At 40.7% G+C, this 14,371-nt stretch overlaps 1 protein-coding gene across 1 annotated transcript; it reads left to right on the top strand.

Annotated features, from left to right (window-relative positions):
- On the top strand, positions 1–13,862 carry IGFL2 (IGF like family member 2). The gene is made up of 4 exons (XM_054540741.2): positions 1–172; positions 12,754–12,807; positions 12,953–13,220; positions 13,409–13,862. Exons 1-4 carry the CDS (start codon positions 166–168, stop codon positions 13,425–13,427), a joined length of 348 nt encoding a protein of 115 aa, XP_054396716.1. The 5' UTR covers positions 1–165; the 3' UTR covers positions 13,428–13,862.
- The last annotated feature ends 509 nt before the right edge of the window (positions 13,863–14,371 follow it).

Consider the following 14,371-nt stretch of genomic DNA (forward strand, 5'->3'; position numbering starts at 1 on the left):
AAAGTCTTGCTTCCACTGTTTTCTGTGTCTCTGAGTCCATTCTTTGGGTTTGGACAGGGGCGTTTGTTTCTCATAGTGCAGGTCTGGAGCTGGACTGAGATGGGGAGTAGAGGGACCCCTTGAAACTTCAGGGTGGATGAATATGAAGTTTCATCACCAGCTGTGATGTTTGGTAAGTAGTATGCTCTCAGATAAGTGAGAGCCAAGGAATCTCTTTCAAATGGCTTTGCCGTGGGCAGAGTTCAAAGAATGACACTCACTCACGGCTTTGAAAGGTTCTAGGGAAGCCTTTACCCTGAGATTTCTAGAGGTCTGAGAAGGTAGCAGCCACTTGGAACAGGTCCAGGAACATCTTACATAAGCTGTTGATGCATTTTTTTTCTTATGCTTTCTGTGCCTTCTCATGCCGCACCCTTTCGAAGAGGCCAGTGCTTCTGGGCACCTCCCTAAATGTGGATAAGTTCATAGCCTACATAAGTCCCTGTGTAAAGTCACTGACCCATTTGCACTGCTGCTGTCCCATCAGCTGCTCTGAAGCTCCATGGTGCCCAGAATCTTTGGTAAGGTAACCCTAGCCCCAGGTTGAGCTAATGCCTACTGTTATCCCTAATGTACCTCTGAACCTCAAACTTAATTCTCTCTTCCCTATTTAATGCTTGGTTTCCCACCTCATAATCACCCGTGTCCTCTCTGACTGCATTGCAATCTCTCTCCCCACCTGCAAATTCCAGAAGCTTAACCCTTTCCAGAGCCCTCCCTGCATTTCCTCACCTGCCAAGCCCAATGCCCAGAACCTGCACACAGAGTCAGTCCCAAAATCCGCTCTGAGCTGTTACAGCAACCAAAGAAACTCAGAGACATCATCTTGTGCCCCATGATCATGATCTGGTGACCCCAGAATCACTGTCATTCTCCTTCTGCTCTCAGCTGATCTTTATTTTTGAACTCCTGGGCTCAGACTCAGAAGGGACCATAGGTGAGAATGGGTGTGGTGAGTGGAGGGAGAAGAAAGGAGGTAGGATTATAGCACTGTGGATAGGGTTGGGGGCTCCCAGAGGTCCCCTGCCAGCTCATCAGCTCTGACTCTTCCAGATATTGGACTGTGGTTGTGCCAGTTGACACTCAGGAGTGGAGACCAGATCTGCAATCTCTTGGGACTGTGATGAGGGGATCATCCTGCCCTCGAACCAGACCCAACCCTGTAGCCCAGGCACTGTTGCCTGGAGTTCCTGGGCTCTCAGCGCCAGGAAATCATGAGGTTCAATGTCTCAGGCATCAGGACCCAGCACACTACCCCAGGAGTGTGCTGGGTAAGTAAGGGCAGCCCAGGCAGTGGACTGAGTTTTGTTGTGTGTATTCCATCAAGATGAGCAATGCTTGCTGTGTTCACTAACTTCTTTTTGGGCAACCATCTCTCTCTCTCTCTCTGTCTTCTCTCTCTCTCTCTTTCTCTCTCCCTCTCTTTTCTCTCCCATTTCTCTCTCTAGCTCTCTTTCTCTCTCCCTCTTCCCCCTCATCCTTTCCACCTCTCCCCCTCTTCCCCTCTCCCCCTCTCCCCCTCTCCCCCCTCACTCTCCCCTCCCCCTCTCCCTGTGTCCCTCTGTCTCACATCCCCCTCTCTTCTCTTCCCCTTTCCCCTCCCTGTCTTTTCCCTCCTCTCCTTCCTTCTCTTGCTTTCTTTCTCAAGTTGAAGGAAGAGTAGCTCAGTCATCTTCCAGAATTACTTTTTACCTCCGAGTCACCTGGCTCCACAGCCCCTGACCACCGCACGCCCACTTAGCTGTTCCTCCCTTTCCCCTCTACCCTCACCCTTGGCAACCACCAGTCGGCTTTCTGTCTCTATGGATTTACCTATCTGGGACATTTCATATAAATGGAATCACACCATTTATAAGTGACCTTTCGTGTCACTTTTTTTTTTAACTTAATGTTTTCAAGGCATATCCCCGTTGTAGAATTTATTAGTACTTCATTCCTTTTTACAACTGAATAAATTCAATTGTATCCACGTATCAGCATTCATTTATCCATTCATCTGTTGATGGACACTTGCGCTGTTTCCACCATTTGGCTATTGTGAATAGTGCTGTTACAAACATATGTATACATGTATTTGCTTGAGAACCTGTTTTCAGTTATCTTGGGTGTACACGTAGGAGTGGAATTGCTACACCACATGGTAATTCTGTTTAACTTTTTGAGGAATTGGCAAACTGTTTTCCATAAAGCTGCATCAATTACATTCCCACCAGCAGTGTATGAGGGCTCACATTTCTCTCCAGATTCTTCAACCTTTGTTATTTTCTATTTTCCTGTTTATTGCAATCATCTGGGTGGGTGTGTATGATATCCTGTGTAGTTTTAATTTGCGTTTCCTTGGTAAATAACAATGCTGAGTGTCTTTTCCATGTGCTTATTGGCCATTTGTATTCCTTTTTTGAGAAAAGGTTTCTTCAGATTTTTCCATGTTTAAATTGGGTTATTTATTTTATTATTATTTAGTTGTAAGAGTTTTAGAAGATATGCTGGATACTCATCCCTTATCGTATATATAATTTGCAAATACTTTCCTCATTATGTGGATTGTCTTCATTTCCTTGATGCTGTTGCTTGCAGTGCATAGGTTTTTAATTTTTGATGAAGTCTATTCTTTCTTTTGTCTCTTGTGCTTTTGGTGTAATATCTAAGAAAATATTACCTAACTCAAGGTCATTAAGACTTACTTCTGTGTTTTCTGCTAGGAATCTTTTTAAGAAGTTGACAAAGAATAATTGTGTATATTTATGGGGTAAAATATGATGATTTAATGTATGTTTGCCTTGTTAAATGATTAAATCAAATTAATTACCATATCTACCACCTAATATACTTATTATTTTTTGTCACTAGAACATTTAAAATATACTCTTCAGCAATTTTGAAATATACAACACACCATTTGTTTTTTTAAGAGGCGGGGTCTCACTCTGATGCCCAGTCTGGAGTGCAGTGGTGTGATCACAGCTCACTGCAACCTCTACCACTGAGGCTCAAATGATCCTTCCACCTCAGCTCCCAAGTAGCTGAGACCACAGGCACGCACCACCACACCATGCTAATTTTGTTTTTCATAGAGACGATGTCTCACTGTGTTGCCCAGGCTGGTCTCCAACTTGTGGGCTTAAGCAACCCTCCTCCTTGGCCTCCCAAAGTGCTGGGATTGCAGGTATGAGCCATCACATCCAGCCCCCAATACACTATTATTTATTATAGTCACCGTGCCCTGCAGTGGATCTCTAAAACCTATCTTTCCTGTCTAACTGTAACTTTATATCATTTGCTTATCTCCCTGTTACCCATCTGCCCACACCAATCCTCTGGTAACTGCCCTTCTCTCTACTTCTGAGTTCAACTCTTTTAGATTCTACATACAAGTGAGATGGTGTGGTATTTGTCTCTCTGTGGGTTGCTTATTTTACATTTCTGCTAAGAGTTTTATATGTTTCGCTCTTGTATTTAGGTCTGTGATACATTTTGAGTTAATCCTTGTGTATGGTATGAGGAAGAGATCCTCTTTCTGCCCACTCTTTTGTGTATGAATATACAGTTTTCCCAGTACCATTTGTTGAAAAATCATTTGTTCCCTTACTTCATAGTCCTAGCACTTTTGTTGAAATTTGATTTCAGCAAATCTAAGGGTTTATTTTCTGACTGTTAGTTTTATTCATTGATCTGTATGTCTATCCTGTATGTCAGCTCCTACACTGTCACTATAGCTTTGTGGTAGTAAGCTTTGAAATCATGAAATACCAATTCTACAATTTTGTTCTTTTTCAAGATCGTTTTAGTTATTCTCGGTCCTTTATGTTTCAATATGAGTTTTAGTATCAACTGATTAATTTCTTCAGAGAAGGCTGGGTGCTGTGGCTCACGCCTGTAATCCCAGCACTTTTGGAGGCCAAGGCAGGTGGATGGCTTGATCTCAGGCGTTAAGAGACCAGCCTGGGCCATATGGTGAGACCCCATCTCTACCAAAAAATACAAAAAATTAGCCAGGCATGGTGGTGTGCGTCCGTAGTCCCAACTACTTGGGAGGCTGAGTTGGGAGGATCACTTAAGCCTGTGAGGCGGAGGTTGCAGTGAGTCATGATCGCGCCACTGCACTCCAGCCTGGGTGACAGAGTGACACTTCATCTCACAAAAGTTCTTTGATATGGATTGCATTGATTCTATAGATCAATTTGGGATTTTTGGCACCTGAACAATATTAAGTCTTCCAATTTGCGAACATGGAAACATGGATGTATTTCCATTTATTTACATATTCTTAATTCTTTTCAACGTTTTGTTGTTTTTAGTGCACAAATCTTGCACCTCTTCTGTTCAATTTATTCATAAGTATTTTATTCTCTTTGGTAGGTGGAATTATATTCTTAATTTCATATTTAGATGGTTTTTTACTAGTGTATACAATTGCTTTTTATATGTTGATCTCTTTTATCTTACAATCCTGTTGAATTTTTCTATTAGTCTTTAGGTCATAGTAGCTTCCTTAGGTTTCTTTTTTTCTTTTTCTTTTTTGAGACAGAATCTCACTCTATCACGCAGGGTGGCATGCAGTGGTGTGATCATAGCTCAGTGCAGCTTCGAACTCCTGGGATCAAGTAATCCTCCTGCCTCAGCTTCCTGAGCAGCTAGAACTACAGGCATGTGCCACCATCCCTGGCTAATTTCTTTATGTTTTTATTTTTATACAGATGGGGTCTCGCTATGTTGACCAAGCTGGTTTCAAACTTCTGACCTCAAGTGATCCTCCCCACTTGGTCTCCCAAAATGCTGGGATTACAGGAGTGAGCCACTGTGCCTGGTCCTTAGGATTTTTAACATACAAAATCATGTCATTTGCAAATAGAAATCATTTTACTTTATCTTTCTCAGTCTGAATTCATTTTATCTTCTTGCCTAACTTTCATGGCTTGAACTGCCAATTCTATGTTGAATAGAGTGGTAAGAGTGGATATACTTGTCTTGTCCCTGATATTAGGGGGAGAGTATTCAATCGTTCACAATTAAGTATGATGTTAGCTATGAGTTTATTGTAGATGCTCTTTAACAGGTTGAGGAAACTCTTCTATTCCCAGTTTGTTCTTTGTATTTTATCATGAAAGAGTGTAGATTTTGTCAAATGCTCTTTCAGTATCATTTGAGAGAATTATGTGTCTCCCTCCTATAGTCTAGTAAGATGGTGTATTATATTAATTGATTTTCATATGTTGAACCAACTTTGCATCCCTGAGATAAATCCACTTGGTCATGGCGTATCGTTGTTTATATATGCTGCTGGATTTGGTTTGCTGTATTTTGTTGAGGATTTTTGAACTTATATTCATAAGAGACGTCGGTCTGTAGTTTTTTTTCCTTGTGATGTCTTTGTCTGGTTTTGGTATCAGGGTAATACAGGCCTCAGAATAGATTGGAAAGTTGTGTGGTTTTTTTTGAAAAGTTTGTGAATGATTGGTATTAAGCCTTCTTTAATTGTTTTGTAAAATTCACCATCTGGGTCTGGATGGGCATTTCCCGTGTATGGGTATTCCCCTTTCTCTGTATCTTTGCCAGCATGTTATTTCTTGTCTTTTTGATAAAAGCCATTTTAACTGAGATGAGGTATCTTATTGTGGTTTTGATTTGCATTTCCCTAATATAAGTAATGTTGAACATTTTTTCATATACTTTTTTCATATACTTGAGTGTTTGTATGTCTTCTTTTGAGAACTAGGTATTCAGATCTTTTGCCCATTTTAAAATCAGATTCTTTATTTTTCCCAGCAATACAATTATGTACATATTGTTTTATGCCATTACTTTTAAGACCAGTTAAGAGAAGAAAGGATAAGAAATAAGCAATTATACTGTTTTAATAAGTAGTTACAAGTTATATAATTGCTTATATAATTACACAATTCTATTTTATTAGTGCTCTCCAGAGGGTGCAGCCTTGGGCATGAGTGCTGGATCGCTAACTACTCCAGATAATTATGGTTTTAGCTGGGTTCTTTTTTTGGGGTAGCTTTTGCCTTTTTATTACAAATTATATATGTATATATATATATATATTTTTTTTTTTTTACTTTAAGTTCTGGGATACATGTGCTGAACATGCAAGTTTGTTACATTTGCCATGGTGGTTTGCTTCACCTATCAATCCGTCATCTAGGTTTTAAGCCCTGCATGCATTAGGTATTTGTCCTAATGTGCTGCTTCCCTTTTCCCCCCAGCCTGTGACAGGCCCCTGGGTGTGATGTTCCCCTCCCTGTGTCCATGTGTTCTCACAGTTCAACTCTCACTTCTGAGTGAGAACATGTGGTGTTTGGTTTTCTGTTCCTGTGTTAGTTTGCTGAGGATGATGGTTTCCAGCTTCATCCATGTCCCTGCAAAGGACAGCAACTCATTCTTTTTTTACTATTTTTTCCTGATGTTTCTGTTAAGCTTCTGGCTCATCTGCCTCTGTTGGTATCACTTGCATCTGTTAGACTCCTCTAATTGTTAATTGATTACTCTATTCTTTTTAATAGGCCTGTGTAATGTCTAACCCTTTTGCCAAGACAAAGTGTTGCCAGGGTTTGAGGCTGTCGCTGACCCCAGGAGGAGGGCCCTTCTTGGTTATCTCTCTTTCTGATTTTCTCTGTTAAGCTTCTGCCTGGTTTTTTTTTTTTTTTTTTTTTTTTTTGATGGAGTCTCGTTCTGTTGCCCAGGCTGGAGTGCAGTGGCGTGATCTCAGCTCACTGCAAGCTCTGCCTCCTGGGTTCACGCCATTCCCCTGCCTCAGCCTCCCAAGTAGCTGGAACTACAGGCACCTCTGAGTGGAGGAGAGTCATTCTAATTCGAAACTTAGTATATTTATATACTAAATATAAATATATATAATATATATATAAATATATAAAAATTATATTTATTAGCCCGGCTAATTTTTTTGTATTTTTTTTTTTAGTAGAGACGGGGTTTCACCGTGCTTGCCAGGATGGTCTGGATCTCCTGACCTCGTCATCTGCCCGCCTCAGCCTCCCAAAGTGCTGGGATTACAGGCGTGAGCCATTGCACCCGGCTGGTCTTTTTGTTTCTTGTTACTACTGTCATGGAATTACCACCCTCTTCTTGGTTTTTTAGCACCAACATTTCCAATTTTTTTGTACAGTGTCCTTAGGCATGAACTTCTCCACACTCTTTTCAAGAAAAGCCAGTTTTAGGGAGACTTGTGGAGCTCTCTGTTCTGATGGCCTCCCTCTCCCTGGGGCAGAACCGCTGAGCCACTGGACTGGAGCTGGTGTCAGGGACAGCAGCCAGCTTCTCCTGCGGCGATGTCTTTCCTCTACAGCTAGAACACTGGGAGGGGGTGGTAGCTGCTAGTCTTCTCGGTTTGCCCTTTCTTGTGTGGAACCTCTGCCCCATGAGTGAACTCAGACAGAATCAGTGAAGCCCAGTGTGCTTCACCTGCTAAACTTGGCGTGGAACTTCCATGCTAGGAGGAGGGGCTGGATGGGAGAAGGAGCCCTGGTGCTGTAAGCCACAATTTCTAACTAATATAGCACATCCACAGCAAGGAGACAGCATGATAAAAGATGCTGGTGTACTGCCTTTTCTGGACTGAAACTGTAGCCCTAGGCTGGGAGCTGGGGAGAGGTAGAGTCCCATTTTCTTGTCCGTGACTACCCAGCATAGAGCTTCAATTACACAGAGTTGGCTGGGGATGTGGGGAATAGGGATAATTTGTGGCTTAAATGCCCTCAGACTCTCGCTGCTCTATACAGATTGAGTGGAATTTCTTGAATAAACATTTCTTTATTTGCTGTATGCCCTTAGGACAGTTTCCTGAGACTTAACTAGTTGTTTTTATTAAAAAAATAATTTTCATCAGTTAAATGGTTGTTTTGCTGGGAGGAAGGCGCCCATGCTCTTCACACTGACTTCTGGAAGTCCTGCTTTGTAGTTTGAAATATTTTGCATTTAAGTCTATGATCCATTTCAAATTAATTTTCACATTTGGTGTGAGATAAGGGTCAAGATACATTCCCCCCCAATATAGATATCTGTTAAAAGGACTAATCTTTGCCTGATGAGTTGTAGTGGTACATTTGTCATAAATCACTGATTGTCTGTGTGTGGATCTGTATCTGAACTCTGTTTCATTCCATTGATAAAATTATTTATCTTTTGCAATACCACGCTCTAAATTATTATAGTTTTATGAAACTTCCTGATCTGTTAGGGTAAGTCATATAACTTTGTTTAGTTTCTTCAATATTGTATTGGCTATCTTGTCATTTTCATTTTCTGGTAATTTTTTTAAAAAAATATGTATAGAGTCAGGGTGTCACTGTGTTGCCTAGGCTGGTCTTGAACTCCTGGGATCAAGCAATCCTCTTGCCTCAGCCTCCCAAAGTGCTAGGATTACAGGTATGAGCCACCGTGCCCAACCATCACTTTCTGATAAATTTTAGAATCACTTTGTTAACTTATACAAAACCTTGCTGTAATATTTATTGAGTTTGCATTGAATTTATCGACCAATTTGGGGAACACTGACATCTTTGTTATATTGAGTCTTCCAAAGCATAAACATGGTATGTTTCCCATTTACTTAGGTGTTCTTTAGTATCTTTCAGCAGAGTTTTGCAGAGGTTTCTCACCTTTCTTTGGATTTAATTCTAGGTATTTGTTATTTTTGATATGATTGTAAATGGTGATGGAGAATTGGCTTCTATCTAGAGCCATAAAACAAACCTCAACAAGTTCTAAAGTATTGAAGTTTAACAGAGTAAGTTGTCTGACCATAATTTGATCAAGCTAATGACTACAGAAAGATCTCCAAGCACTTGGAAGCTAAGCAACACAACTCTAAATAACTCATGGTTTAAAGATGAGTCTCAAAGATTTTTAAAACTATATTTAACTTAATGAAATGAAAATACAATATATCAAAATTTGTGGAACATATATAAAGCAGTGCTAAGTGTGAAACTTATTGTGCTAAATAGTTGTATTAGAAAAAAGGAAAAATCAATAATCTAAGCTCCCACATCAAGAAGCTAGGAAAAAATGAAAGAGCAAAATAAATGCAAAGCAAGAAGAAGGAAGGAAATAATAAAGAGAGCAGGAGTCGATAAAATTGAAAACAGAAAAACAGTCTAGAAAATCAATGAAATAAAGAGTTAATTCTTTGAAAAGATCAATAATCTTTTTATAGTTTTAGCAAAACTCTCAAAAATTCAAAGAGAAGACACAAATTGTCAGTATCAGGAATGAGACAGGAGATACCACTATAGGTTTTGCAGGCACTAAAAGAATAATAGTGGAAAACTAGGAATAACTCTACACAATTTGACAACTTAGATGAAACGGACCACCCATTTAAAAGCACAAATGATCACAACACACCCAATATGAAATACATCATTTTAGTAGCCTTATAACTATTAAGGAAATAGAATTCAGAATTTAAAATATCTCCTAAAAAGGAAATCTCCAAGCCCAGATGGTTGCACTTGAGAATCTACCAAATGTTTAAAAAGAAATTGACACCAATTCTGCACAGTCTCATCCAGAGAATAGAATAGGAGGGAATTCAATTCATAAAATCAGAGTTATTTTGCTACTAAAATCATAAAAAGACAGACAAACAAGAACAATGACAACAACAAAACAATGAAACTATAGACCAATATCCTTCATGCAAAAATCCTTGACAAAATATTTGTAAATTAAATTCAGCAATATAAGAAAATACTTACACATCATGACTATGTAGGGCTTATTCCAGAATATAAGCCTGGCAGAATATTTCAAAAATCACTCTCAGTGTAATCCACCATATTAACATGCTAAAGAAGAAAAATGACATGATCACATCAATTGATGCTGAAAAAGCATCTGATAAAATTTAACACCCATTCATGATTTTAAAAACTCCTAGAAAAACAGGAATAGGGGGCATTTCCTCAACTCGATAAAGTCCATCTACAAAAAACCCTACAACTAATATAATAAGTAATGATGAAAAAGTGAATGCTTTCCACCTAAGATTGAGCAAAGGAGAGGAAGTCTGCTTTCACCATTCTTATTCAGTGTATTGCTGGACATTCTAACCACGGCAATAAGTCAAGGAAAAAAAGAATTACAATTTATACAGATTGGAAAGGAAGCAATAAAACTGCTCCTATTTGTAGGCCACACAACTGTCTATGTAAACAGTCCCAAGGAATCTAAAAATGTACTCCTATAACTAATAAGTGAGTTTAGCAAGGTTTCAGCATGCAAGATCAACATAGAAAAAAATCAATTGTGTTTATTTATACCAATAATGAACATGTGGATATTGAAATTAATAACAAAATAGCACGTGCAATTGTTCAAAAATGAAAAAGTTAGGTGTAAATCTAACAAAACATGTACAGGACTTATATGCTGGAAATTACAAAATGCTCCTGAAAGAAATAAATGGAGAGACATGCAATTTTCATGGATTGTAAAACTCAACTAGTAAAGATGTTAGTTCCCCCCAAATTGATTGCAATTTATATTTTATTTTATTTTGAGACAGAGTGTCGCTCTGTCACCTAGGCAGGAGTGTAGTGGTGCGATCTTGGCTCACTGCAAACCTCCGCCTCCCGGGTTCAAGTGATTCTCCTGCCTCAGGCCCCCTAGTAGCTGGGATTACAGGTGCGCACCACCATGCCTGGCTAATTTTTTTGTATTTTTAGTAGAGGTGGGGTTTCACCCTGTTAGCCAGGACGGTCTTGATCTCCTGACCTCGTGATCCACCCACCTTGGCCTCCCAAAGTGCTGGGATTACAGGTGTGAGCCACCGCGCCCGGCCTGATTGCAATTTCTATCAAAATCCCAGCAAGATTTTCTTTTTTGGGGGGCGGGTGGGTATAGACAAGATTCTATATTTATATGGAAAGGTAGAGGAACTAGAATAGCTAAAACAGTTTTGACACTTGTACCTTTTCTTGTTAATTTCATGTACAACTTTTCTTGAATAACCAAGCTGGCAGGTGAGGCTCATCAAGAATATCCAGATTCTTGATCTTCTCAGGCTCTGTAAAGGAGGCCAATACCCTTCAACGTGCATGGGAGGCTAAGAGTGGAGCTTGGGAGAGAAGAGCCCTCCCTAAGGTTACTGATGCGGTCAGGATGATTAGGAGTAAGGGCTCCCCCACAAGTTGTGGCAGCACGTGGGGGATGGAGTGTCAGATCAGTCGTCATCACTGAGGGCTGGCTTCCTTACTGCCCGGGTCCTGCCAGATCTGCTACCTTCCTCATAAGCATCGGTTTATCTTGTGATTTTGTTTATCTGGGCTGCACTCTCAGGTGCTGTATCACATATCATCTGCCACTTACTATTATTACTATTATTACAGTCTGCACTCTAGAACCACATGCCCTTTGGATCCTCACAACAACTCCATGAAAAAATCGCAGCTGTCACTCTTCTCTGGTTCTCTTTTGGAGTTTATGGTGCCTGTGCACTTCTGCTAGATCACGTGAAAACTGTGGATATGACTCCAAATAGTTCTCCAGGGAGTAAACGAAGTGGTTTGGGGCATCATCTTTTGAAACTTCTAAAGATACAGTGCCTGGGAAATATAGAATTAGAAGGTGTTTAGTAGAAGGGGGATTAAAATAGATGGGAAGAGCCACCTTCTCTAGTTGCATGTTAATTGGTAATGGCCGGTGGTACTGGAGGCCATCAGCTTCCTCAAGCCACAACATGGAGTAGGATTCAGCTGCATTCACTCTCTGATATGGAGTAGCCCAGGAGAGGAAAAAGGTTATAGTATAAGGGGAACATTTTTCATTTGCAAGTACAGAAGACAAAAGCGAACACCTTTCCTCTTATTTTGCTTACATAACCTCATTGTCACCTGCCTGTACATGCTTTCAAAAGCTGCCTGTACATGCTTTCACCTGCCTGTACATGCTTTCAATCATGGAATATTTGAACTTGGATCACTATGTTAGTCAGGTGATTGCATCCACAAAAAAACCTTCATATTCCATCATTTTTTTCCATTTGCTTTATCTCTCAACCTTCACCCACAGTCATGGTGTCAGAAACTCCAAAACAAATGAGGAGAGCCCCAACTTTTAGACCTACTTTCCATCTCTACAGAAAATAGAAAATTACCTGGGCATGGTGGCAGGTCTGTAGTCTCACCTACTCAGGAAGCTGAAGTGAGAGGATCGTTTGAGCCCTGGAGTTCGAGGCTGCAGTGAGTCAAGATGGCACCACTGCACTCCAGCCTGGGTGACAGAGTAAGACCCTGTGTCAAAAAACAAAAAGCAAACAAGGAAAAAAAGACCTACTCAAGCCCAATCCTATCTCCAAAACAATCCTGCACCCCAGTTCTCCACTTGCCAATCTTACTCAGCTTCCTTCCTCCTTCCTTATCACCTTAATCTTAACCATGGTTAATCTTTAACAGCTGTTCCCTCCTTTTTCCAACTGGTAAACTTCACCATATTCTTAGAATCATAAACGAAGATATTCCAAGAGTTTTCCCTGCATTCTCTTTCCTAGAAGGGTCCATGCTTCTCTGGCCCTGCTGTCTGGACTCTTAACTGTGTCAGTTAGATCCTATGCAAAGATAGTTCAAAATCCAAGCCTTTAGAGCTAATCTGGAACTAAGCCTTCCCCACCCTGGCCTGTCCTCCCTGAGATCAACCTAGTGGCCACACTTCCAGTCCCATCCTTAACCTTTCTTTCTCTCCCAGCTCCTGCTTATGTGTCAGTCTTTCTCCTCCTCTTGTGTCCAAGGAAAGTCATCGGTGAGTACAAGGATGGGCAAGAGTGAAGAGGAAGGAGGCTGACTTTGGAAAGTGGGCATGGGGGTTCACAGAGGGCTCCTGATTGGGGGATGTAGTGCCTGGTTATCCTTGGGCTCACACCAGCAATGTCTGTCCATCTGTCCAGCTCCCGCTGGCTCAGAACCATGGCTGTGCCAGCTGGCACCCAGGTGTGGAGACAAGATCTACAACCCCTTGGAGCAGTGCTGTTACGATGACGCCATCGTGTCCCTGAGCGAGACCCGCCAATGTGGTCTCCACTGCACCTTCTGGCCCTGCTTTGAGCTCTGCTGTCCTGAGTCTTTTGGCCTCACAAGCCATTTTGTTGTGAAGCTGAAGGTTCAGGGTGTGAATTCCCAGTGCCACTCATCTCCCATCTCCAGTAAATGTGAAAGGTAGGGACCCTGTCCCTGGCCAGGGGGTCGGGGGAAAGGAGGTAGAAATGAGGAGGGGAGTCTAGATGTCTTCATCACTCCTTTTGAAGAGCCCTGGCCCTGTAGTCTAATCTCTAGCAGTTTCTCAAATATTTTCAGTTATCTCCTTGTCTGTTATTTGTAATTTCTTGGTTTCTTTTTCTCTGCAGCAGAAGACGTTTTCCCTGAGAAGACATAGAAAGAAAATCAACTTTCACTAAGGCATCTCAGAAACACAGGCTAGGGTAACATGTGTAACAGTAAAGAAGCCTGAGGAATTTACAAAATGGTGCAGCTCCAAGCCATTGTATGGCCCATGTGGGAGACTGATGGGACATGGAGAATGACAGTAGATTATCAAGAAATTAATAAAGTGTTTTTTCCACTGTATACACCTGTATCCAATGTCGTCTCCTTTCTTTTTTTTTTGGATTTAAATAGGCAAGGAAGACTGTTCAAGACTATTGCAATGGAGGAAAGAGATTGAAGTCAGCTCTGCTGAAACGAAAGGCTGGAGAGTTTTTAAGTACACTATTACTGTGTGGGAGTCTAAGTCTCTTTGAAGGTCTTTCCTGTATTAATCTATGTGCTTCTCTGTTGGGTGCAAATATATTTAGGATAATTAGGTCTTCTTGTTGAATTGAACCCTTTACCATTATGTAATGCCCTTCTTTTTTTATCTTTGTTGGTTTAATGTCTTTGTCTGAAATTAGGATTGCAAATCCTGCTTTTTTCTGTTTTCCATTTGCTTGGTAGATTTTCCTCCATTCCTTTATTTTGAGCCTATGAGTGTCATTAAGTGTGAGATGGGCTTCTTGAAGACAGCATACCATTGGGTGTTGCTTTTTTATCCAGCTTACTAGTCTGTGTCTTTTAAGTGGGGCCTTTAGCCTGTTTACATTAAAGGTTAGTATTGGTACATGTGGATTTGATCCTGTCATTGTGCTGTTAGCTGGTTATTATGTTGGCTTGTTTGTGTGGTTGCTTTATAGTGACACTGGTCTGTGTGTTTAAGTGTGTTTTTGTATTAGCTGATTGTGGTCTTTCCTTCTATATTTAGTGCTCCTTTCAAAATCTCTTGTAAGGCAGACCTGGTGGTAATGAATTCCCTCAACATTTGCTTATCTGAAAAG

This window comes from Pongo abelii, chromosome 20, assembly GCF_028885655.2.
Source record: "Pongo abelii isolate AG06213 chromosome 20, NHGRI_mPonAbe1-v2.0_pri, whole genome shotgun sequence".
NCBI classification, from domain to species: domain Eukaryota; kingdom Metazoa; phylum Chordata; class Mammalia; order Primates; family Hominidae; genus Pongo; species Pongo abelii.

What these genes read in the sequence shown, in the direction of transcription:
- IGFL2 (XM_054540741.2), top strand. An exon ending in GTGTCCAAGGAAAGTCATCG is followed by an intron (nt 12,808 to 12,952) that starts GTGAGTACAAGG and finishes CCATCTGTCCAG; the next exon opens with CTCCCGCTGGCTCAGAACCA.